The sequence below is a fragment of the Chanodichthys erythropterus genome, chromosome 23 (assembly GCF_024489055.1).
Source record: "Chanodichthys erythropterus isolate Z2021 chromosome 23, ASM2448905v1, whole genome shotgun sequence".
In the NCBI taxonomy this organism is placed as follows: Eukaryota; Metazoa; Chordata; class Actinopteri; order Cypriniformes; family Xenocyprididae; genus Chanodichthys; species Chanodichthys erythropterus.
In genome coordinates this window covers 16,956,078-16,983,012 of record NC_090243.1, presented here as the reverse complement: position 1 = coordinate 16,983,012, position 26,935 = coordinate 16,956,078, and the positions used below count along the sequence as shown (strand labels likewise).

Below are 26,935 nucleotides of genomic sequence, written 5' to 3'. Positions count from 1 at the left end.
AGTGTGAGATATGATGTGTATCATTCATAATATTTATGTTAGTGGGGTGGATATGACCACATTTTTTGACTCAAAATCAAAATTTCGTTTTTTTGTATGTTTACGACAAAGAGGCTATCATAGCATGTAATATTATTTGCATTTTATTTATATTATTATAATTGATTTGAATATTTTCAAATATTTTTATTAGTTTTACAGATATTTTTGTTACATTTTTTGTAATACATTATATATATATTTTTTTTCATTTTTCATATATTTGCATAATGTAAATCATTTTATCAAATACTTTTTACAGTATGATATTCGTTTTTTTGGGGTGTTTAAAACAAAAATGCTATTATAGCATGCAATATTATTTGTATTTTATTTATATTATTATAATTTATTTGAATATTTTCGGATATTTTATTAGTTTTAGAGATATTTTTAGATTTTTGTAAAAAAACAATTTGTAATACGTTTTATTTTTATTATAATTTTTTCATTCTTCATATATTTACTTATGTAAATAATTTTATCAAATCATTTTTACGGTATGATTTTCGTTTTTTGGGGATGTTTAAAACAAAAAAGCTATTAGAGCATGTAATATTATTTGCATTTTATTTATATTATTATAATTGATTTGAATATTTTCGAGTATTTTATTAGTTTTAGAGATATTTTTATTTTTTTGTAATACGTTTTATTTTTATCATATATTTTTTCGTTTTTCATATATTGTGTGCATAATGTAAATGATTTTATCAAATCATTGTAAACTAAATGAACAAACAAGCCTGACTCACTGTCACATGACACTCTCCGGTCACGTGAGAAACAAATAAAGTCAAACTCAGCAGAGAGCAGCGTTACATTCACTTCACAGCGTCCAGTTTTACGGCGATTTTTTCCACTGACCACGTGAAAATACTGTAAGGTAAGAACATGCTGTGTCTTTACACATATGTCATCTTGTTTTTTAATAAAACAAGTCTTTGTTGAGGGTTTATTCCGGTCGAGCTCCTCACGCGCTTCCGTCGGAAACAATAAGAACGTTACATTACAACATCAATAATTACTGATGAAACGAAAACATACTTAGTGCCTCTCAAAGACAGCTTTTAAAGCCTTACTAACTGCTTAACTAACACACATCGAAGCTTTGGTGGATATACATTTGCTCTGAGATGAGATTATCTGATAAAAATAAGCAGAGGCTAAGATAAACATAAGTAAATTTGCAAACACTTTGTTGTCAGTGTCTTTAAAATCTGTAGTGGTATATTCATTTATTTAATTTTTATAGGGTTGTGTCTGACTGTTAAGCTTAATTTTAAAGAAGCCATTATAGTTGAACGTATAAATATTAATACCCATTGTGAGTATGATGATATGTGAACTGGGGTCAAACACCACAATGATTATAAACACTTCAATTAATAATGAATTGACCTCTTTTGCGAACACACCTGTGTGTCAAACCCTGTATGAATGAACTGGATTTAGTTATGCATTTTTATGTTTTGTGTTACAGTGCAAGAAAGTTGTTAATGGGTTTGCATCTGAACGTTTGAAGAGCATTAGTTTTGTGGGTCAGCACAGTCACACACACAATGGTGAGTATTTTGTTGTAGTTTTCTTAATATTTCTTATATTGTGTAATCCAACAGAGCTTTTTCCATTATGACACAATATTTTTTTTTTTTTTTTTTAATAAGTCTAAAGTCTGCTGAAGTGATTGTATATCAACCAGACGTGACCTGGAAATGTCATGAGACCGTCAGCAGTGTGTTTATCATTGTTGTATTCCTCACTAAATTGGGAAATGTACCTCTTTAAGAGACTCTTTTGTCAAATGTTGTAATCCGTTTGTTCGTCAGTCAGGTGACTAAGACACTCAGACATGTGCAATGTTTTAAACAAATGGAAAATAATTCACTTCCCATTAAATTCTACCAGACATTCCTCCACAATCCTTATGTATCAGCAGATTTATACTATATATTTAAAGTGTTTGTAAAGCTTTGCAGCTAATCAAAAGTTTCTTGTCACCATGCAGGTTTTGTCTTGATAGTGTCATAATAAACACAGAATCAAATAATGTTCAGTTCACGGTTGTTTCCTGTGTTTCAGGTGCGTGCGGGTGTTGTAGTGTTACTGTGTGTGTGTCTGAACGTTTGCGTCGCTCTGATTTGTCCTGATGGAGGGATGTGTGAAGATGGAAACACCTGCTGTCAAACACCATCAGGAGGATATGGCTGCTGTCCGCTACCCAACGTAAGACAGTCTTTCAGCTGTGTGTGTGTGTGTTTGGGAGTTACACTACTGGTCAAAAGTTTGGGTTTGGTAGGATTAAAAAATAAATAAATAAATAAATATAAATATATATATATATAATATATATAATATAATATTTCTTATGCTCAACAAGGCTGCATTTATTTGATCATAAATAAAGTATAAAGTAAAAAAAAAAATCATAATATTGTTCTTAAAATGTTCTTTTTGAATATATTTTAAATTGAAATCAAATAAATATATAAAATTCTGGTATTGTTTATTTTTAATTAATTAATTTATTTATTTTTATTTTTTTGTTCATGATCAAAAGTGACTGAACACCTGAAATGTAACTTTTTTTTAAAATTGTATTTAAAATCAATGTAATATATTTTTGTTCAATAATATTTTTTTTTTCCTTTTTTTTGTATTTTGAGAGAATTTCATGGTAGTAATTAATATTTATGCAATAATTGTGATACATTTTTTTCAATTAAAAAGAATGCAAATTTTAAAACTTTTATTACTTTTAAATTAAAGCTGTATTAATTCTGCACACGCTTTTTTTCCGTGGTCAAAAGTGATGAAACACGTGAAATGTAACCCCTTTTTTAATTTGATTTAAAATTTATGTAATATATTTTTATTCAATAATATTTTTTCTTTTTCATTTTGAGAGAATTTCATGGTACTAATTGATATTTATGCAATAAATATGATCAATATTTTTCCCATTAAAAAATAATGCAAATGTTTTTTTATAATTTGTATTACTTTTCAATTAAAGCTGTATTAATCCTGCACGAACATTTTTTGTGGTCACATAGCGACTGCCACAAAAGTCACCATACTGATGAATTAGTGATATTTTTTTATTTTTTTAAAATTTCAAAACATTTTTATTTCTGTCTAAAATGACCGAACAAGAGTGTTCAAAAGTTTGTTTGGTAAGATTTTTTTTTTTTTAGTGTGTATGAAAAAAGTTTCTTATTTTCACCAAAGTTGCATTTGAGTAAAAACTAGAAATGTTATTTTAACTTTCAAATATTGTTATACATTTTTTTAATGTAATTTGTGATTAAAAGCTGAATTTACAGCATCATTACTCCAGTCTTCAGTGTCACATGATCCTTCAGAAATCATTCTAATATGCTGATTTGCTGCTCAATGTTGAAAACAGTTGTGCTTAATATTTTTGTGAAAACTGATACATTTTTCAAGGTTATTTGATGAATAGAAAGTTCAAAAGAACAACATTCTTGAAATGAAAATGTTTTGTAACATTATAAATATCTTTACTGTCACTTTCTTGATCAACTTAATGGATCAATGCCAAATAAAAGTATTAATTTCTTTTAAAACAAAAATATTACTGAATCCAAACTTTTGAACTGTAAAACTAAAGGACTTTACACTATTAAGTGAATTTATTTTCATTCTTTTAGTGTTTAAGACAGTGTTAATGATTTACTTTGTTCCTTTTCATTTCAGCCAACAAAAGAACATCCTGTCATCATGTACTCACCCTTATGTTGTTGCATAAAGACTTTCTTTCTTAAGCCACCTTTACTTATATAGCCCTTTAAACAAAACGGATTGTTTTAAATCAGTACTGATAACAGGAAAATGATTCAACGATGCGAACAGTTCATTTTGGTTACTTTAAAACATCTCTTTTGTGTTCCTCAGTAGATTCTAGCATTCTACTATTGTACTACTAACTGTTCCAAGACCAGTAAAGTACACATTCATATGGAATGACTCTTGTTTGTATGTGTGTTTACAGGCAGAGTGCTGCTCCGATCACTTGCATTGCTGTTATCAGGGCACTCTGTGCGACCTGGAGCACTCTAAGTGTGTGAATAAAACACACTCTTTAGACTGGGTGGAAAGAGTCGCCATAACGCAGGTAATACACATACCTGCAAAGCCACAAATTCAGATAGGCCTTGAGTAAATACTCTTTTATGTCTAGAAAGCAGTAGTTTGTCCAGATCAGGAGTCTGAGTGTCCCGATGACACCACCTGCTGCGAGATGCCTGATGGGAGCTGGGGCTGCTGTCCTATGAAAAATGTACAGCACCGGTTTGATCATATTTCTATTCAGGAATGTTGTTACATGCATATGGTAATGTTTGCGTTTGTGTGTGTTTAGGCCGTGTGCTGTGAAGATAAGCAGCACTGCTGTCCTTATGGAACCACATGTGACCTTGTGCATTCAATGTGTGTATCGGCCATCTATGGTCCGTCCCCCTTCTGGAGGAAATTCGCTGCTTCTCGTAGGAAACCATTTGAGAAAAAAGCAGGTATGATGGTGGGAAATATGACTTTTTACTTCATTTGGCATTAAATTGCGTTATGCTTTTATTGGCATTGTGTCAGCCATAATACAGGAATTTAAGATTTACACCACCGTTCAAAAGTTCGGGGTTGGTAAGATTTTTTTCAACACAGTAAAAACAGTAATATTGTGGAATATTATTGCATTTTAAAATAACTGTTTTCTATGGAAGCCCGTTTCCGCCACTAAAAAAAAAAAAAAAAAAACGCCACTTAAAAAAAAATAAAATAAAAAAAAGCCACTAAAAAAAAAAAAAAAAAGATGAATTGCGACTTTTTATCTCAGAATTGCGAGTTATAAAGTCAGAATTCTGAGATATAAAGTCGCAATTGCGTGATATAAAGTCAGAACTTTTTTTCTCGCAATTAACTGATGGTCAGTATCTCTGTCTGTAACAGTGCATCCAACGATAGCCGTGCTGCCGTGAAGTCTGAAGCTGTTGGTGTATAAAATGTGCCACTTCAGCTTTGTCTGATTTATTGCGCCTCCGCCACAGCTGATTCTTCTTCTTCTTATGATTATTATGATATTGTTATTATCGTGTAAAATTCATTAGTGTATCCATTCTGTTAAAAACAACTTTTATTGTCCAAATACCTCGACTGTAATTTGCAGAATTGCATGATTCTACCCTTGAGTTGCAAAGTTAATGAAACATGATGGTATTGGTTGTTTTAGTAGTTTTAGTATTAATCCCACTAGATGGCAGTAAAAGCTGTTTTTTCTCCTTGAAACGCTGTGTACAAGGTTACCGTGGAAACATTCTATATGCATATTCCTGCATAATGCATATGTCCGGAGACTAATCTTTATGTCTCCTCCAGTAAATTCAATATTTCTTTATTGGTAAATCGGCGCTAAAAATAATCCTTTATGATGTCCTGTATTTTATCTATAAAAATAACAAAGCAGTAATCCTGATGGTCAGTCGCAATGAAAGGAAACGCAAGCAAAGTAAGAACTGTGAGAAATAACGTTTCACAGTAGTGAGGAAAAAGTCAGAATTCTGAGATATAAAGTCGCAATCTTTATATCACGCAATTGCGACTTTATATCTCAGAATTCTGACTTTATAACTCGCAATTCTGAGATAAAAAGTCGCAATTAATCTTTTTTTTTTTTTTAGTGGCTTTTTTTTTTTTTTTTTTTTTTTTTTTGCGGAAACGGGCTTCCATAGTTTTCTATTGCAGTATATTTTAAAATGTAATTTATTTCTGTGATCAAAGCTGAATTTTCAGCATCATTACTCCAGTCTTCAGTGTCACATGATCCTTCAGAAATCATTCTAATTTGATGGTTTGAAACATTTCTTCCTTTTTTTTCAGGATTATTTGATGATAGAAAGAACAGCATTTATTTGAAATCTTATGTAAAGTTATAAATGTCTTTATTGTCACTCGATGAATAAGTAATTGCTGATTCCTAAAAAAAAAAAAAAAAATCATACTGACCCCAAACTCTATATATATATATATATATATATATATATATATATATATATATATATATATATATATATATATATATATATATATATATATATATAAAAATAAAAAAATTAAACAAAACATATATATTAGTCACTGTTATAATCACACAATATCATTGCAGATATGACAATGGGAAATTTTTTTTTTTTATAAAATATAAAAATGAAAAGTTGGCAATGATTTAAGATGGTGCTCCTCAAATACTTGCCACATATTTACAATAACAGCAAAACATTAGATAATGCTTTTCTGCTATCAGCAATTTGTGTATTGAGGACAAATAGCTTTCATGATTTTGCTTTCATTATTAATTATTGTTGTAAAAGCTTCACATGCATATTTTATGTCTTGTTCACTGGGACATAAAACAGTATAAAATTTCATGAACTAATTTGAAGTTCTTTTATGGAATTAATAGTACATCCTTAAGTTTGCTTGTCAGTTTAACACCTGTTTATGAGTGTTTTTAAATTATATTCATGTTTCTGCAGTTGATCCACATGCAGACTTCAGTGTTATTAGAGATGGTAAGACTAACTCTTGACACCTTTTTTTTTTTTTTTTTAAATCTACAAGCACTATTTTATGTATTATTTAAATCTATTGATTATTCATCAAGTGTCTTTGTTGAAACTGATGCCTCAGGATTCTGTGTGTGTGTGTGTGTGTGTGTGTGTGTGTGTGTGTGTGTGTGTGTGTGTGTGTGTGTGTGTGTGTGTGTGTGTGTGTTTATGTGGGTAGTGATCTGTCCAGATAAGACTTCCACATGTCCAGATAATACAACGTGCTGTGAACTGGAAACCGGCAGCTATGGATGCTGCCCGATGCCAAAGGTGCTTCATGTTTGTCCTAATGTATATTTAAATATTTTTCTATAGGGTTGAAAGTTGTATTTTATGGTTCTCCTGTGGTTTGCATGGTTTTTACTCCACATTAGCTTGAATCAACAAATGTAAAGTGTTTTTTTTTTTTTTTTTTTTTAATGTAGGCTGTGTGTTGCTCTGATCACTTTCACTGCTGCCCAGAGGCCACGACCTGTGACCTTGTCCATAGTATGTGTTTGTCAGCCAATGGCTTCACGGAAATGGCCACTAAGATCCCAGCAGTCACTGCCCTGAAGCCTACAGGTGAAATTAATTTATTTTATCTTTGTGCAAATAAAAGTTTTTCAGTGTGTATTTGAACCTCGTATCTCAAACCATTCTGTACTTTGAGCATGTTGAAACGGATCAGTATAGAATATGCATCGGTCCATCTATTTATCGCTCTTTCTGCCTGCAGAGAAAGTAGTTCCCTGTAATGACACAGTAGCGTGTGCAAGCGGAACCACCTGCTGTAAAACAGAAGAAGGCTCCTGGGCCTGCTGCCCTTTACCAAAGGTATTCAACACTGCTTCATTTCAAAATCTACACTGGAGTGCGATAATTATGGCTTAGTATCTTTTAAAACCCAGCCCATAACAAAAGTTCCTGATCAAATCTACTTTTTTTTTTTTTTTTTTTTAAATATTGCAGAAAAATAAAAATGTTTCATTTAGTGCAAAGGCAGTCTATGATATCATTGTGTCTTGTGACCTTCAGGCAGTGTGTTGTGAGGACCATGCCCACTGCTGTCCAAAAGACACGGTGTGTAACCTCGCTGCAGGCACCTGTGATGACCCTGCTGACCTCTCAGCATCAATTCCCTGGCTGACAAAGGTGCCTACCTTTCCAATAGCTCCACCCAATCAGAAATGTGACGAGACCATTTCGTGCCCCGGTGATTCCACCTGCTGCAAACTTGCATCTGGAGAATGGGGCTGCTGCCCACTGCCAAATGTAAATGGATTTTTTTTTCTCTCTCTTCATTTTAAATAAATAAATAAATATATGGGCTTTACATAATATATGTGTGTTTGTTCTGTGTATAATTATTATGTATATATAAATACACACACATACATGTATATATTTAAGAAATATATGCATGTATGTATAAATGATATATATATTTTTATATCATATATAAATGTAAATATTTTTATAGAAATATAAGATATTTTCCTTAAATATATACATGTGTGTGTGTGTGTGTGTGTATATATATATATATATATATATATATATATATATAATAATATTATAGCTATGGAAAAAATTAAGAGACCACTCCAAGTTAAGAAATCAATGTTAAGTGGTCTCTTAATTTTTTCCATAGCTGTGTATATATATAAAATAAATTAAAAGTTAAATATATAACATTCTATAATGCAAATATAAAATAAAATTATGTATGTCATAAACAATATTTATTTAAATAAACAAACAAACAAAAATAATTATTGATTTTGTATTTATTTATTTATTTAAATTTCTAGGCAGTGTGTTGTGCGGATCATCTCCACTGTTGTCCCCACGATACTGTGTGTAATCTGGCCGCCAGCACTTGTGACAGTGTCAACAATCAGGGTCCCCGTTTTTCTGTGCCTTTGGTGAAGAAGATCATCGCAGTGACCCTACCATCGCAGAACCAAAACTGTGACGAGTCATCGCTGTGTCCAACAGGGACAACCTGCTGTAGACTAACCTCAGGGTCATGGGCCTGCTGTCCTATGCCACAGGTAAACACACATTTAGCAACAAGACTTTAGACCTAAAGCTCTAATGTACAGGTGTGCACACATGCTTGCACTTATAATGTCGTCTAGATAATGTTGCTTACTATGTTATGTTAATTATGCTGTTATTGACAGCATTGCATGTATCCTTTACAGAGAATGCAATTCCATAATGCATGTTGAATAAATATACATAGTTCATGTGTACTCTGATTATAGAATATATTAGTTGCATGACATGCCGATTAATTTAAATAATTGCATATCGATCTTTTAACATTATTTATTTGTAATAAATTTCACTGATTACACATGTTAAATTGAAAAGCCCTAAATTAGCCCAAACTATTTATATGTGCTGTTTTTTTTTGTTTTTTTTTAAATACTTATTATAGTATTCTTACCCCAAACTCTATTGGAATCAATTATGAGTTGTGTTTTAATGTGTATAATTTAATATTGTAGGCCGTGTGCTGTGCCGATCAGGAGCACTGCTGTCCACAGGGCTACAAGTGTGACTTGGCTCAAAAAACCTGTGTACGTCCCGGCCTTCCCAGCATGCCCTGGTTCAGGAAGAAGTCTGCGCTGAGCGTGACCCAGCATTCTGATGATAATACTCCAGAACTGGCAGATCCGGTGGACAGACACATGTGTGACGCTCACACCAGCTGTCCAAGAGACGACACCTGCTGCTTTATGAGCAATCTCGGAAAGTGGGGCTGCTGTCCGCTGCCAAAGGTTAGACGTGTGAATATTAAACCATTCACTAATTAATACAATGTAAATGCCACATGTGAGCCTTAAAACACCACAAATGAGTCAGCTTAGCTACAGATTGATAGATCACACTGAATAAATTCACACATATAGTACACGTATATTACAGTAGATACAGAACGTTCAAATAGCTTAAAATGTATAGTTTCATATATGCAATAAATACACTCAAATACAGGTACAGGCAGATTATTGACGATATAGAAGGATAAGTGTGCTGTTTGTGTGGATGTGGTTATTGTTTTCATATAGACACTATATAAATAGGCACTATTTAAGTTATTATTAGTTATTTTTATTTTATTTATTTTAGTTTTAGTCATTTTATTTGTTTTTTTTAAAGTTATTAGTTATTTATTTTTATTTGAAGTTATTTTATAGTTATGTAATTGTTTGTATTTGTTTTAATTTGAATTTCTATATTTTTTCTGTATAATTTATATATAGTTAATTTATTTTGTTTTATTTAATTTTATTTACTATTTTATAGTTATTTATGTTTTGTTTGATTTGAGTTATTTGATTTGTTTTATAATTTAGTTATTGTTCATGCATTTGTTTTATTTTAATTTTACTTATTTCTATATTTTTTTATAATTTATATATATATATATATATAGTTAATTTATTTTATGTTGTTGTTTAATTTTAGTTATTTTATTTGCTATTTTGTAGTCTTTAGTTATTTGTGTTTATTTAATTTTACTTATTTGTTTAATTGTATTTATTTTATTTATTTTATAGTTATTAATATTTTTATGTTATATATTTGTTTTATTTGCTTTGATTTAAAATGCAAAAAATCCAAGATGATGACCTCCAATAAACATTCAACATAATATAGCATACTACCATTGAAATGTTATTGTTTCCTATTTTGTACTGTTTTTCATACAAAACAATTGCAGTCAGTATATAGTACTCTGTTATGAATATAGTAAAGGAATTAATTCTCACACAATATCATCTCCTCTCTTTAAGGCGGTGTGTTGTACGGATGGAAATCACTGTTGCCCTGTCGGCTACAAGTGTAATGAGAAGAAAACGTCCTGCATTAAAGCCTACCATGAGATCCCCTGGTACACAAAACAAGAGGCCAGGGTCACAAAGGGGTCAGAGGTGTTGCTTGGAGACAAAGATGTGAAGTGCGATTCAACGACCAGCTGTGCATCTGGTACTACCTGTTGTAAATTACCCACAGGGCAGTGGGGATGTTGTCCTCTTGTCAAGGTAAGTCTTTTTGGCCCTGTTTACACCTGATATTAAGATGCATTTTGGTTGATTGGATCACAAGCGGACAACACTAAATACAGGTGTAAAACGTTTTGCTTTCGTAGTGTAGACTCTCATGTGATTGAATGTGTCACAAAAGACTGCCTACTCTCCACCTGTGAAACATTATGGGAAGCACGCTAGCCAGATTGGGTTTAAACTTTGTTGCTGAAGACCCAAGTTTGGTTTGAAGATGAAAAATGTACCAAACACAATGTTCTCTGACCATTCCTAATCTCTAACACACACTAACAGGGTCCGGCGTGGTTCTTACGGCTATTAGAGCAGAAACGAAAGCTGCTGATCTCCACATGTTTTTCCATCGTCTCTGGTTCATATGTAAATTGAATGAGCTTATTTTGTCCATTTGATAGAAAGATCTGAAAACCCTCCCCTCGAAGAAATCAGGACAGAAGTGGTTAAAAGTGGAAAAAAGTGATTGATTGAAATATTATGTGTAAACGAGAATATCTACTTGTGATCCGAATGACCAAAACAATCTTAATATCAGGTATAAAGAGGGCCTTTGGTTATGTATTTATTACTTAAAGTACCTCTGCATTTATCATACAAAAGTTACATGGTTAAATAGCTTTACATGTTTATTACAATAACTGAAAGACTTTTATTCTATTAGCTATACGTGTGTTTTTGAGACCTTAAACAGAGTTTATTTTTGCTCTGAATGTCGTGTTTTGTGGAAGTTTTTCCATCTAACTGTGATTTTTTTCCTCTCAGTTTGAGTACTCGGAGCACCACAGGGTTTGTTTTCATGCGCTTTACATTAATTTGATACTCTTTGTGTTTGTGTGCTCTTCTGATTTTCCTCTCTGCAGGCTGTGTGCTGTGAGGACCATGAGCACTGCTGCCCACAGGGCTACACCTGCAACCTCGAATTCGGAACCTGCGATAAAGCGTCCGGCGTGCTCAGTGTTCCTCTGACACAGTTACAGACACACATCGACACGCATTTAGAAGAGGAGGAGCTGTGTGACGCGTCCACGCGCTGCTCAAAGACCCAGACCTGCTGTAGACTATCAGACTCCACATGGGCCTGCTGTCCATATAGAGAAGTATGAAATCCAATGATTGTTTTTCTGTGATGTCTGATATTATTAGTGCTGCTTGCTAAAGGAAACATCACTATCACTGTTACTTATTTTTATTGATTTGTTTACTGAATTTATTTTATTTCTTTATCTTAATTTTACATTTGTATATTTATATTTTATGTATTTTGTTATTATTATTTATAGTGTTTTTACTGAAACTTTTTTTATTTGTTTTATGTATTTATTGAATTTCCCAAATTGTATTTTTGTATTTATTTGTTCTTTACTGAAATGTTTTTATTTAATTTTTTTCTTTTTTGTCTTTACTTAATTATATTTATTGATTTGGTTAAGTAAAGATGGAAAAAAATTATGAAATTTATTTATTTATATTTTTATTTATTTGATTAATTATTATTTTTAGTGTTTTTTTTTTTTTTACTGAAATATGTTTACTTGTTTTATTTATCTAATTGTTTTTTGTCTTTGCCAATTTTTTATTTTATTTTTTTTACTGAAATTTGTTTTTGTTTTGTTTACTTTTTGTCTTTACTTGACCAAATAAAATAAATCGAATTAAGATGAAAAAAAAAATAATAATTTAAGTAAATTATATATATATATATATATATATATATATATATATATATATATTAGTTTTTTTAATCCATAAATAAATACAAAAATAAAATGAGAAAGATAATTACATAAAACAAACAATAAAATTTCAGTAAATACAAATAATAACCTAATAAATTAATTGTTTACTGAAATTAATATTTGTTTTTATTAGTTGATTTTTTTAATACATATTTATTTATATTTTTAGTCATACTTTTGTTTTTATCTTTTATTTATTGTTTGTTTTTTGTTTACTGAAATGTATATTTTATTGTTTTTTATTTATTTTATTTAATGAAATATATTTTTTGTTTATGTTATTTTTATTTATTGTGTTGACTGACATTTTACATGCATGCATGAAGTGAAATCAGTTCTACTGATAGCTATCTTCACCGAGGTATGCAAACATTTAACAGAGTTTTTTCTCTTTTTGTAGGCAGTGTGCTGTAAAGACATGAAGCACTGTTGCCCTATGGGATACAGTTGTGACCCGGAAGTGCACGGTTGCACTAAAGCATCCACAGCCACCTGGTGGGATAATTCTCTTTGAGTGAAAATCCACAGACTGACACTGGAACACATGTCCATGCATAACACAAGTGCACATCCATACACACACTCAGCACTCAGACATGTTGCATAAAGCATTGCTTTTAAAGAAGCCCTCTTTGGACAAGGGACTATGCATCATGTTTTTTCTTTAATATTTACCAGAACAAACACATACAGAGCCTTATGCTTAAGCAGGATACACTGAGAAACATTTTAGTTTTTGATTTAAATCGATTTTGTTAAGGGAAACTGACAATAAACCAACGCACATTATCAAAGTTATTATTTCACTTTAAAATCTCTACATGTACTCAGTTGCTGAAGATGTCAGAGTGACTATAGAAGTGATTTCAGCAGAATTAAAGTAAATGACATCTGAAGTCCATTGTGTGCATTGTTAGCGGATGTTGATTTTATGCATTTTAAATTGTATTGCCGATTACCACACAATCTAAGAACAGATATTATTGTTAGTGAGAAAAGCTACTGAGAATCAAAACTGAATGTATCAGCAGTGAACTAAACCTAAAACTGCAGTCCAATGCATCAACCACAAAAGCAACTTCATAATGACTTTAAAATCTGATAGAACAAATTTTAATCTGTAAAATTTGTTCCAGAATTGTAAATGTAATTGGCCTGTGATGAGAAATTAACCCTATATTTTACTTAGAGGGTGTTAAGTGTCAGGGTTCACTCCGAATTATCTGCTGTTTCCGTTGTAGGTTTCATTTGAAACGTTTCAAGTTGTCCGCGTGCATTTTTAAAAGTTTTCCAATTACTTAAAAGTGTTTATATTCAAGTGCAAGTGTCATTCAACAATTAATTTTGTGATTTTTGTCTTTATCTTATTTTAAAATTTACTGAAGGGTCAAATAAATTTGCTTACTGATTGACTGTGATACAATGGGGTTGATTTTGATTTTTTGGATTGTCCTTATTTTTTTTCCTCCGTTACTTGTTGAAGTGGATTTGTTTGTTTTTGTTTAATAATTATACCAGAAAAAAACACTGAAATTAAATACTTTTAAAATAGATTGCACGTTGACTCATTCGTGTCTCCTCAGACTGTTTTGATAAACTCTGTCTGGTTTCCATGGTGCGTGTTGGCAGATCCATCTCGGCAAAGTGATTGAATTTTTACCAGTATTGGAATAGGCATGTAAATGTCTTTAACCAATCAGAGAGGCTGACACAGATTTTCCAAATAGCTGTTGCTTGATGGTCTCATGTTTCACAGCTTGCGTGTGTTTGAGGTCTCACTCAGACCGGCTAAAACACGTTACCATCGACTGAAGCCATACAAGAGTGAAAAAATATTCATCAGCCAAGTGTGTTTGACGAAGGAAGAAAACAAGAGAAAGTTTGCAGATTTCCAGAACCCTGTCCAGGCTGATTCTTCTGGTATGTTGACATTTGGTTTAGAGAACTTAAACAACACCTGACCGGAACAACTTAGTATACTGGTGTAAGCCGAGTTAAAGCGAGTAGGTGTGTAAAAATAGATAACAGCTAAATCAAAATGCATCTGCAGGACTATTCAAACGTTTGGAGTTGGTAAGATTTATGTTTTAATGTCTCACGAGGCTTTAGTTAATGGGTTAAAAATACAATAAAAGCAGAAAATTGTGAAATAATATTACAATTCAAAATAGCTGTTTTCTATTGTAATATATTTTAAAATGTAATTTATTCCTGTGATGCAAAGCTGACTTTTTCAGCATCATTACTCCAGTCTTCAGTGTCACATGATCCTTCAGAAATCATTCTAATATGCTGATTTGCTGCTTAAGAAACATTTCTAATTATGATCAATGTTGAAAACAGTTGTGCTGCTTAATATTTTTTGTTGAAACACTTTTTTTCAGTATTCTTTAAAGAAAAGAAAATATTTACTTATCTTTTTACTGTCACTTTTGATCAATTTAATGCATCCTTGCTGAAAACAACTTTTAACTTGTAATTCTTGCATAACTATCCTGTTGTGTGTTGATTATGGAGCTGATAGGTGTGAATGCTTTATGTAATGAAGGCATTCTGAGCATGTGTGATGATGTTGAGGTACGAATGAACTAAATCACTGTATGAAAGTTTGACTATACAGCAAACAGTAAGTAGAAATCAAATTTCAATGGAGATGGTAAAGAGACTGACAAAAATTGCAAGAATGTTGGGACTGATAAATGATCCGGTATGAGAAAGTGTGAAAGGGAAAGACTGGGACAGCTGAAGGGAAGCGAGAGACACGCAGCTTCAAACGTGCCAAAATGTCACTTCTATTAATACACCCCAGCAACTGCTCTCCAATGAACACACTATCTGAGAGTGTGTTTGTATCAGGAAGTGTGAAGAAAGTGATGCCCCTGTTATCTTACCGACCTCCATTTTTGCTTATTTTTTTAGTTGAGACGAACGAGAAATGGCCATACCGACCATGTCTCGCTCCAGCAGGCTTACAGAGGTGTCTACACTGGTTTATCTGGATGAAGGGACCTCGACGTCCGGCACAGAGTGTGGAGAGGCGCCTGAACTTCAGCCAAGAGCTTTAAAGGAACCTCAGCCAGTGGGTGTAGAAGACACTAGAATTTCAAACATCATGCCGAGGGGTGAGAGAGGACAGTCACTTTAAAGGCTTAGTTCACCCACACATGAAAATTCTGTCCTTAATTACTCACCCTCATGTTGTTCCAAACCCGTAAGACTTTAGTTCATCTTCAGAACATAAATTAAGATTTTTTTAATGAAATCTGAGAGCTTTCTGTCCCTCCATAGACAGCTACGTAGTAGCACTTTGATGCTTCGAAAAGTTTATGAAGAGATTGTAAAATAATCAATTTGAATTGAGCGGTTTAATCCACATTCATTTTCTGAAGAGACTCGATCACTTTATATGATGAACAGATTTCGTTTATTCACATATAAACTTTGATCAGAGAATATAAACAGCTCAACCGCACTTGCTTGATGCGCGAGAACAAATCTCAATCATTCCTGCAGAAGCTCAAACTTGCTGCATAACGCAAGAATGAACCTCATTGGTTGTCACACATGTCAATCAAGCATGTTTGAGCTTCTGTTTACCAACTGATGTGTGAGTTAATGAATGTTTATATGTGAATAAAAGCCTAAATGAAATCTGTTTAGTGTATAAAGTCATTGTCTCTTCAGATAATTTTGAGTAAACCGCTCAATTCATATTGGATTAGTTTTACGATCTCTTTTATGAACTTTTTGAATTATCAAAGTGGTAGTTGCATAGACTGTCAACGGAGATACAGAAATCACTCAGATTTCATCAAAAATATCTTCATTTGTGTTCCGAAGATGAACAAAAGTCTTATGGGTTTGGAATGATATGAGTGTGAGTAAATGATGACAGAATTTTCATTTTTGGGTGAACTATCCCTTTAAAGGTTAATGGGTTCAAGAAAGGATGTCAACTACTTTTTAGTCAGAAGAGGATCTTATATTCTTAGAAATGAACTTTCTTCCAAGAACTGTCTAGTAGTGTTGTAGTATTCGAGACCGGTCTCGAAACTATATTTTTTGAAGATCTTGTCTCGGTCTTGAGTACTCGGTCTTGTGTCAGTCTCAGACTGAGGGTACATTTACAAGACAACATTGTACTATTTTGCTTTAATTTATTTTTTATGTCTATTTCAGTTGTAATAATTTTAGTACTAAAACTTATTTTATTTCAGTTAAGCCACGTTTTCACCGCCGGAACTTTCCCTAGGAAATAGGAACTTTGGGTGGTATGTGTTTTTACCACAGGAACCAGGGTCTAAATAAAGTTCTGGGTAAAAATATTCCCATTCAGAATGTACTCACTAGGTAGTACCAAAGACTATAGAATAACACAAGACGTGTCACTCGTATTGCAATATGGCGGAATAAGTCCCGCCTTCTAAATAAGAGCCAATCGCCGACTGGTAAAGTCTTCGCGTCACTTCAGCTGCCGTTAGAATCACCGGTTTCTATAGAAACAGTCAGACGCGCGCCTCCGAAGAGAAACTAAATTTATGAGCCGGTTGTTGTTAGATTTCATTGTTGATTTCAAATATGAAATTTAATCGTAAGGTTGGCGAACAGTTTTGGAGAATTTGATGTTTCCCCATACAAAGAGATTGCATGATGCCCAGGATGCCTGAGAGGCGTTTCAAAGATGGCCGCCGAGTGAAATGACTTGTCTTAAAGGGACTTTGGTAGTACTTTTTCAAAGTTCTGGAACTTTCGGGGTGGGACTTGGGCGCTGAACATGCTGATTGGTTGAGTTCATGCAGCATTTTGATTGTTTGACTCCACAGCATTTTATTTCAACCATAATTTTTTTTAAGTTTGTTGTGGTGTGTGCACCAACAATGGAGTTTAAAAAATACGACCGATGGACTGACGATGAGGTTCAGGCTTTATTAAGCTTATATGCAGAGGATGTAATCCAGCAGGAACTGGAAAGTTGCACGCAGTCCTCCGTCACCAGACTATCTTCACAGTACTTTAGACCTCTATGGAAATGCAGCTAGCAATAGGTCTGGGGGATTTTGTTCTGGGTAATTTTAGTGGAAACGCGGCTTAAGTTGCCAAAAAAAAAGTTTTTGAATTTTTGTTCAAATGTAATATTTTATCATGTTTTATTTTAGCTTAATTTTAGTTAACAAAAATGATTTAGTTTAGTTAAAAGGGACCTATAGTACCCTCTCTATAAGTTGTAATATAAATCTCTGGTGTCCCCAGAATGTGTCTGTGAAGCTTCAGCTCAAAATACCCCACAGATCATTTAATATAGCTGGTCAAATTTGCCTCTATTTGGGTGTGAGCAAAAACACGTCATTTTTGTGTATGTCCCTTTAAATGCAAATGAGCTGCTGCTCCCCGCCCGCTTTCCAGAAGAGGGCGGAGCTTTAACAGGTCGCTCAACAACAACAAAGCTGGAGAATCTCACGCAGCCAAAATCATTAAAGTCATATTTTCATGATATGTGCCCTTTAACAAAAACAACACTAGACTGTGAACTTTTTGAGGTTGATTTGGATGGGAAGTTGCTGTCGAATTTATGTTTGTGTTAATATTCATATGTTTTAAGTGATATTTATGTGTATTTACAGGTGAGGAATATCAAACGTCTGGCTTTACAAGTACAGAAGACAACAATATTGAGTCGTGCATCAGCAACAGGTTTGCACAATGTGATTCTTTCCATTTACTTTCAATTAAACGACATGTTTATGGTTCCATTTATTGATTTAACCGTGAGGTTTTCTGTGGTAATTCAAAGGTCTGATGCATCTAGTAAGAGAGAGAAGAAAGCTACATCCTACAGCTTCAGGAAACATCACTGGAAACGCAGAACGGAGATTGAAGACATGAAGAAAAGAAGGGAAACTTACAGAAAATACAGAGCAAGAAAGAAAGGAAATGCTCCGGTCGATTCAGACCAGAAGAGCAACAACTTCTCAAGATGCTCCTCAACACCAGAGCGTCTATCCCAACCTCAGCAGATCTCCCACGTGTGGGATTGTCCTCAGGATGTTGGCATTTCCCGTTTATGTCTTCACAGGCTGGAGGTTGACTTTCCTTCCACCAGCTCGATATCTGGCGGTGTGGAACCAAACTTGGACTCTGAGTTTGAGTATATTTATGCTGAGAGCATCAAGGGATGCGACTCTTCTTGTCACACTACTCCAGTTGACTGTAATACTCACAATACCCTTGTCAAAACTGATGTATGTAATGAACAAGACCCTGTATATGTCTGGAACAGCTTTGATGAAGACTCTGAAGATTTGTACGTCTCGAGTAACCTGCCTGGTTGCAGTATAGAAGCTACAGCAGGTTCTGGATATTCCTGCTATACTTCCAGGTTGAACGCTGATCACCTTGGGTCATTCATAGATGATTTTGACTTCAATTCGACTTGCATTTACACAGACTGGGAAAGGAGAGCTGACAGCACAGAAACCGACCACCGTGACAGTCTAGTCGAGGCGGAGTGGGGTTCAGCTTCATCTAGATTGAACTACAGCTCTGAGACTTCATGCTACACCACAGACTGTAACACGGACAGACTAACAAGCAGCTCAGATTCAGACAGCTGTGGTTTGGAGGGTGTTGGTGGCATAAAATTCCCTGAAGTGTTTTTGCCAGGTTGCTTTGATGCTCTAGGTACATTTGAAGACATCTGCAGCAACACAGAAAGCGATTCCGAGTCTTGCATTTCAGGGTTTTGCTTCAAACTGGAAGCAGGTGAACTGTGGGGCGTTGTGACTCAAACGGACCGTTGGCATTTCTCTGAATTTTTCGGTAAAATGGTTAAAGAAGTAACGCAGGAGAAAGACATGAATGTGAACGAGGGGTTTCTCTTCCACCCTAAGCAGGTGTGTGACTAAAGACAGTAATGCAGCTTGACAGTAGACAAGATACAAATGTGAATATTTATAATGTTTATGTACATAAAGGGGGCAAAATTATAAGGTATTGCCTGATTTTGAAAGTTTAATTGTTCATTCTCATTTAGATAACCTTTGCCATATAACATTCACTTAAAGTTAATCTTTAATTGTTTTTTTATTTTTAATTTAGACATCAAAAATACATTTAAATATATTTTCTCAAATATATTTTAAACTATACAAAAATATATATATAAAAAAAAAATAAATAGAAAAAAAAAATATATATAATATTTATTTTTTTTTCAATATGTTTTAGTTATGTCGTCATATTTTGGGGCAATTTTTTATTTATTGTCTAAATATATTTATATTGTCCAAAATATGTTTACAAAAAACGTTTAGCGTTTACTCAAAATGTATTTTAGGATTGGAAATGTATTTTCTTGCCCATTGTAGTAAATTTTGTACATTTAGCATATATTTTAAATATATTTTGGCAAGGGGAAAAATATTAAATATATATTATTATATTTATTTATATAATAAAAATTATCTGAAAATATATTTTTTTCTGTATGGGTTTTCTAATTGAAAACATAAAGTAAATGTATAAATTAACAAATAAATGTATAAATTAAAGATGAACTTTTAAGTGAGTGTTATATGTCAAAGGAAAAACATGAAAAGAATTTTGATTCATAATGAGAATATTTTATTACCAGTTCCTCCCACATGACCCAGTTTTTAACAATTTCAAAACGGTACAGTTCAGATCATTTTGTTAAATCTGAGGCCGGCAGAACAATTTTTTTTATCTATCAATTTCATTATCTTTTTTTCTATACAGTTATTTACAGCAGTTTTCATGGTGCACATTATTTCTTAGTTCCTCCAGGTGAAAAACTCAGAATATCGAGAGGGACGTGAATATTCACTTCTCCGCCACATTCAAAACGGGTCTTATGGAGACGTCTTCAGCATTCGGGACAAACAAACAGGATTTACATGTGCCGCCAAGAGGGTAAATATCCATTTCTGACTTATATATTAAAATTACTTGCACACTCTTTATTGGCATTGATGGTTCCATGAAGAACCTTGAACATGATCCATGGAACCTTTCCATTCCACAAAAGGTTCTTTATAGTGGGAAATGGTTCTTTAGAATTTAACAATGTTCTTCAAACTAAGAAAAAATAGTTATTTTTAGAACTATTCACTGAAAGGTTCTTTGGGGAACCAAAAATGGTTGTTCTATGGCATTTCTGTGAAAATCCCTTTTGGAAGCTTTATTTTTAAGAGTGTAACGCTAAATAGCTCTGAATATTCTTGATTGCATGCAGTGTTTTTGGAAAAAAATGCATGAAAACCATTTCCTGTGACTCTCTGTGATTATTTCCTAACTGATCCAATGCATTGCTCTCTTGTGAAGATTCCCCTTTGTAGTTTTAGGTGGGAGGAAGTAGAAACATGGAGCAGGATGGAGTCTCCTCGTGTCCTCCAGCTGTATGGAGCCGTGAGAGAAGGACCCAATGTGATTCTCTTCATGGACCTGAAAAGAGGTGATCACTTTTACCAGTGGAAGCCTCTAAAAATCAAGTCAACTCATATTTGAGCCAATCAATTCTCTCTCTCTAGGTTCTTTAGCTCAGTTGCTGAGAGCGAGGGGTCGTCTGTCTGAAGAACTGGCTCTGTATTATCATTCTCAGGTGCTGCAGGCTCTCAAACACCTGCACAGCAGACGCGTCGTACACCTTGATGTGAAAGGTTTGTGGCACGCTCATTGCTATGGATTTTCAGTACAAGAAATCCCTGAGATCATTCATGTGTTGATTTCATGTGTAGTTGACAACGTGTTGCTGTCTGAAGATGGCAGACAATGTTTTTTGTGTGATTTCGGGCTCTCTGAGACGCTCAATCAGGGAGGATACAGCATCAAAACCTTCAGAGGTGACTACACACACACACTCCAGCATGCATCCATGCCTACTTATAAAGAATAATAGATGCAGTGTGTGTGGTGTGTGTGTGTAGGGAACATTCTCCGTGGCACTGAGTCTCATATGCCTCCAGAGGTGGCGAGGGGCGACCATCGCTCTGCTAAAGCTGACGTCTGGAGCAGCTGCTGTATGTTACTGCACATGCTCAATGGACACCAGCCCTGGACACGATACTATCCTCATCCCCTCTATCTGAAGGTGAAGTGAGCATGCAGTCTGTGTGTGCTGCTTAGGAAGCAAGTCACCTTATTAGACACAACCAGTCAAAATTAACACACCTCCTCATTCTTAATTATGACCATTTCCAACATTTTAGAATAATGGTAAAATCATCAAAAAAACACACATGGAAATGTTATATGTATATGTTAGTGCTGTCAATTATACTTCTTATTTACATATACACATTATTTATTAACATTTTAACAAATATAAATATGTATAATATATGTAATTAATACATATTTAATAACATTTATATTTGTCCACAAAGTTTAATTTCACACATAAGATGTTAATCTTTAGAAGTTAATCTTTAATTTATACATTTACTTTAGGTTTTCAGTTATACAACCCATACAGCAAAAAATATATTTTCAGATATTTCATTATTATATTCATAACTAATATATATTTTTAAAAGTATGTTTTACAAAAAATCTATTTTGGCATGAAAACAAATTTGTATACATAACATATATTTAGCATATTTGACACATATTTTGGCCAGAAATATATATATATTTTTTTATTGAGTGTATCCATAACATGAATATTTTATTATCAGTGCATCCCTCACTCAATTCAGTTCATATTGCTTTATTGGCATAACATATTTAGGTACATATTGCCAAAGCATTGCATAAAGCAAAACAAAAACAAACAGAAAAACAAAAAAAAACAAACAAAAAAAAACAGACAAGAACATATATCTCTGACCTCATTTTAACCAAATTGCAAAACTTTAAAACAAAACAGTTCTGATCAAACCTAATTTCACACATTTAAGCATACAGATCAACATACGTTTAAGATCATAATGAACATAAATTCAATCAAAACTAAAATTCCGTCTAAACTATTGACTTGTGCGATATATACATGCATAATGTCTGTGTGTTTTCAAGACTGTTGATGCCTTGACTCTATATGCAGTCTGTGTAACTATGTTGAAATCTGTTATGATTATCAGATCGTCAGTGAGCCCCCTCCTCTATGGGAGATTCCACCTGACTGTGACCCCCTGACCTGTGATGTCATCAAGGGGGGACTGGTTAAGGAACCAGGAGAGAGACACTCAGCATCCGAACTGCTGCAAAAAACTGTTAAAGCACTCAGAACAGGTTCGAAATGTTTTATGGTGATGAAATGTGTATAATGTAAATATATAGAATGTCAACCTACTAACGTACACTACTGCTTAAATTTTTGGGGTTGGTAAGATTTTTTTTGTTTTTATGTCTCTTCTGCTCACCAAGGCTGCATAAAAATACAGTAAAAACAGTAACATTGTGAAATATTATTTAAATTCAAAATAAAAGTGTTCTATCTGAATATATTTTAAAATGTAATTTATTCCTGTGATGCAAAGCTGAATTTTCAGCATCATTAGGAGTCACATGACTCTTCGGAAATCATTCTAATATGATGATTTGCTGCTCAAGAAACATTTATTATTATTATCAATGTTGGAAAACTGTAAACATTTTTTTTTTTTAGGATTCTTACATAGAAAGTTCAAAAGAACAGTCTTTACTGCCACTTTTGATCAATTTAATAAATTATTAATTTGGTAAAAAAGCCCTTTATTTTATGCACATTTAGTATGTGGGCTCTCTGGGCCTGAAGCATCAGCCGAACAACGTTCAGCACCTCCATTTGAAGACTGTCTAAATGGGAGCTCTTCTGACCCATCCATCCCGAAAAGTCCAGAATCTACCATGACAACAAAGCCTCCTAGCTTCCCAGAAGACCTCTCAGCACCCACAATCCACTGGTTGAGCACATGGAGACAGGCAGCACTGAACGAGGATGATTCTGACTCTGAGGAAAGCGAGTGGGATGAGGATGCAGATATGAACAAACTAACAAGAGACAAGACGAGCAGCTGGATGGACAGATACTGGGGTGAGAAGCGAAACTATTCAGAGGATGACAGAGAGCTTGAATCTGACGAAGAGACTCAGATCAACGAACATCTGACTGATCAAACAGATGCTGAAGCTGATCATTTCATGGAAAAGAGAGTTGTGTTTGGAGGATGTGGCGAATATGACAGAAGTCTTTTAGAGGAGTCGGAGAGCTGGGATGGAGACATCCGAAGCTTTGTGGATGATGATGATGATGATGAAGAGGTGGAGAGTGATTTGGAGAGTCTTCGAGAGCTGGGAAGCGATTTGGCACAAGAGTGGGAACCGTTTCTACAGCTCCAAACACTTTATTGCCCGAAAGAAGCTCAACTGCATAGTGAAGAAGACAGCTACTCTGAGTCTGAGGAAGAGTCGGTCATGCTGAGGAAGAGTGGTGAGCTGGATTTGATCGATTGCTTCCAGTTTGTACGTACTTTTATAGAGTCGGTTCTTATTATCATGTATTTATAATTATCGTTCTTGGTTTGAACAGAACAAAAAGGCAAAAGTTTACCTGATTCTCACAGACTGCAACCTCTCATCTGCACCAGCCGCTGTGACTCTGAGCAAGATCTTAGTGAGGAGGTGAACATGCAGTCATAATAATCATTTTTATTAAGGGGATAGTTCACCCAAAAATGGAAATTTGATGTTTGCCTGTTTACCCCCAGGGCATCCAAGATGCAGGTGTTTCTCTTCAGTAGAACACAGATGATGATTTTTAACTCCAACCGTTGCCGTTTGTCAGTCGTATAATGCATGTCAATGGGAACTCCATCTATAAGAGTAAAAAAACATGCACAGATAAATCCAAATTAAACCCTGCGGCTCGTGACGACACATTGATGTCCTACGACACGAAACGATTGGTTTGTGTGAGAAACCGAACAGTATTTATATCAGTTTTTACCTCTAATACACCATTATGTCCAACTGCCTTGCGCACGGCATCCGGTGCATGAGGTGTGTATGCGCTCTAGGATTAGTCCACTTTCAAATAAAATTTTCCTGATAATTTACTCACCCCCCATGTCATCCAAGATGTTCATGTCTTTCTTTCTTTAGCTGAAAAGAAATTAAGGTTTTTGATGAAAACATTCCAGGATTTTCCCCCACAAATGATTGCCTTGTAGGTGCTTCCGCTTTCCGTATTCTTCAAAAAGCTTATGCTGTATGTCCTACGGCTTCCCTATTCAACTGAAGGAATGAACGTGCCGCCAGTCCTACCCTTTCCTATTTTTTCCATGCACGTACAAGGTGATCATTTGTGTTTATAAAGTATATACAGTTGTATTTTTTAGAAAATGACCGATTGTTTTGCTAGATAAGACCCTTATTCCTCGTCTGGTATCGTTTAAAGCCCTTTGAAGCTGCACTGAAACTGTCATTTTGACCTTCAACTGTTTGGAGTCCATTTAAGTCCACTATAAGGAGAATAATCCTGGAATGATTTCATCAAAAACCTTAATTTCTTTTCGACCAAAAAAAAAAGAAATGAACATCTTGGATGACATGAGGGTGAGTAAATTATCAGGAAATTTTTATTTGAAAGTGGACTAATCCTTTAAACTATGCCAGAGCGCATGCACACCTCACGCACCGGATGCCGTGCGCAAAGCAGTTGGACATAATGGTGTATTAGAGGTAAAAACTGATATAAATACTGTTCGGTTTCTCGCACAAACCGATCGTTTCCTGTCTTAGGACATCAATGTGTCGTTACGAGCCGCAGGGTTTAATTTGGATTTATCTGTGCATGTTTTTTTTTACTTTTATAGACGAAGTTCCCATTCACTCGCATTATAAGACTGACAGACAGCAATGGTTGGAGTTTTGTGTTCTACTGAAGAAACAAAGACACCTACATCTTGGATGCGCTGGGCGTAAGCAGATAAACATCAAATTTTCATTTATGGGTGAACTATCCCTTTAAGGTTTATTTTGCCAGAACATCAAATGAACCCCATGTTCTTGTTTTAAAGGACTCTGATGATTTAAGCTCAGGGGTCTTCTCCTCCTGCAGCACCGCAGATGATCAAAGCTTCAATGTGGATTGGTCCGTGTCAACTGATCAGACGCCTTCTTGCTACTTTGAAGGTAGGTCTCATCATCATTAAAGGATTAGTTCACTTTCAAATAAGATTTTTCCTGATAATTTAGTCACCCCCATGTCATCCAAGATGTTCATGTCTTTCAATCTTCAGTTGAAAAGAAATGAAGGTTTTTGATGAAAACATTCCAGGATTATTCTCCTTATAGTGGACTTCAATGGACTCCAAACGGTTGACGGTCAAAATTACAGTTTCAGTGCAGCTTCAAAGGGCTTTAAATGATCCCAGACGAGGAATAAGAGTCTTATCTAGCAAAATGATCGGTCATTTTCGTAAAAAATACAACTGTATATGCTTTATATTAACAGATGATTGCTTTGCACGTTCTTCCGCTTTCCGTATTCTTCAAAAAACTTATGCTGTATGTCCTACGCCTTCCCTATTCAACTTACAGAAAAAAAACAAAACTGGTGCCGGATTCGTTGCGTAAGTTGAATAGGGAAGGCGTAGGACATACAGCATAAGCTTTTTGAAGAATACAGAAAGCGGAAGCACGTGCAAGGCGATAATTTGTGTTTATAAAGCATATACAGTTGTATTTTTTTTTTTTTACGAAAATGACCAATGGTTTCTCTATATAAGACTCTTATTTCTCGTCTGGTATCATTTAAAGCCCTTTGAAGCTGCACTGAAACTGTAATTTTGACCTTCAACCCTTTGGAGTCCATTGAAGTCCACTATAAGGAGAATAATCCTGGAATGTTTTCATCAAAGACCTTCATTTCTTTTCAACTGAAGATTGAAAGAGATGAACATCTTGGATGAAATGGGGGTGAGTAAATTATCAGGAAAATTGTATTTGAAAGTGAACTGATCCTTTAAGTGCTTATGTATGTCATGTATTGATTTGTGCCGTGTACAGGTCTTGGTGTGGATATATGGGTGGAAGATGTAAGTGGAGAGAGTTTAAAGATCAGAGAAAGGCCTCAGGTGAAAATCGGACACATTGCTGTGGGAATCAGTGAACAGGTGAGATTTTAGTGTGATGTAGGTTTTTAAGATTCAAATACAAGTTGGCTTTTCACGTTATTATAAGCAATTTGATTAATTTTTTAGTAACTGATAAAATTGTGTCACAGATATCTTTGAGGACCTTCAGTTTGGCCACGCTGGATGGGCGGCTGGTGTCTCCGGACACAGAAGTGTGCGAGTCGGGCATGTGGCTGCAGTGTGTCCCTGCTCCTGATGGCAATCCCAGCTGGGATTGGAGAGTCCGAGATGGGAAATTAGAGCTGCAAGAATATGATGGACATTCAGACACCTGCTCAACACTGGCACTCTAGCAAAAGTGACCACACAAACAAACAGAACTGGAGTTGTTTACATCTCTT

At 34.3% G+C, this 26,935-nt stretch overlaps 2 protein-coding genes across 5 annotated transcripts; both read left to right on the top strand.

The window, feature by feature from the left end:
- Positions 1–807: 807 nt before the first annotated feature.
- grnb (granulin b) lies at positions 808–13,978 on the top strand. Its single transcript, XM_067378589.1, has 16 exons — positions 808–925; positions 1,523–1,604; positions 2,122–2,265; positions 4,055–4,177; positions 4,244–4,342; positions 4,424–4,574; positions 6,591–6,626; positions 6,841–6,932; positions 7,088–7,226; positions 7,381–7,478; positions 7,680–7,916; positions 8,456–8,698; positions 9,161–9,433; positions 10,454–10,702; positions 11,581–11,817; positions 12,857–13,978. Exons 2-16 carry the CDS (start codon positions 1,602–1,604, stop codon positions 12,968–12,970), a joined length of 2,238 nt encoding a protein of 745 aa, XP_067234690.1. The 5' UTR covers positions 808–925; positions 1,523–1,601; the 3' UTR covers positions 12,971–13,978.
- Positions 13,979–14,135: 157 nt separating this feature from the next.
- Positions 14,136–26,893, top strand: LOC137014323 (mitogen-activated protein kinase kinase kinase 14). Of its 4 annotated transcripts, none has more exons than XM_067378586.1 (15): positions 14,136–14,376; positions 15,376–15,578; positions 18,078–18,147; positions 18,248–19,346; positions 20,251–20,385; positions 20,797–20,926; positions 21,003–21,131; positions 21,234–21,314; positions 21,399–21,562; positions 22,557–22,707; positions 23,189–23,887; positions 23,987–24,078; positions 25,476–25,590; positions 26,467–26,573; positions 26,684–26,893. In XM_067378586.1, the coding sequence occupies exons 2-15, from the start codon at positions 15,392–15,394 to the stop codon at positions 26,885–26,887; spliced, it is 3,363 nt and encodes a 1,120-aa protein (XP_067234687.1). In that variant the 5' UTR covers positions 14,136–14,376; positions 15,376–15,391; the 3' UTR covers positions 26,888–26,893. The 4 variants fall into 4 exon arrangements, with proteins under 4 accessions (XP_067234687.1, XP_067234688.1, XP_067234686.1 ...); XM_067378587.1 differs by having other exon boundaries at positions 21,210–21,314; positions 21,438–21,562; XM_067378585.1 differs by having other exon boundaries at positions 21,210–21,314.
- Positions 26,894–26,935: the final 42 nt, after the last annotated feature.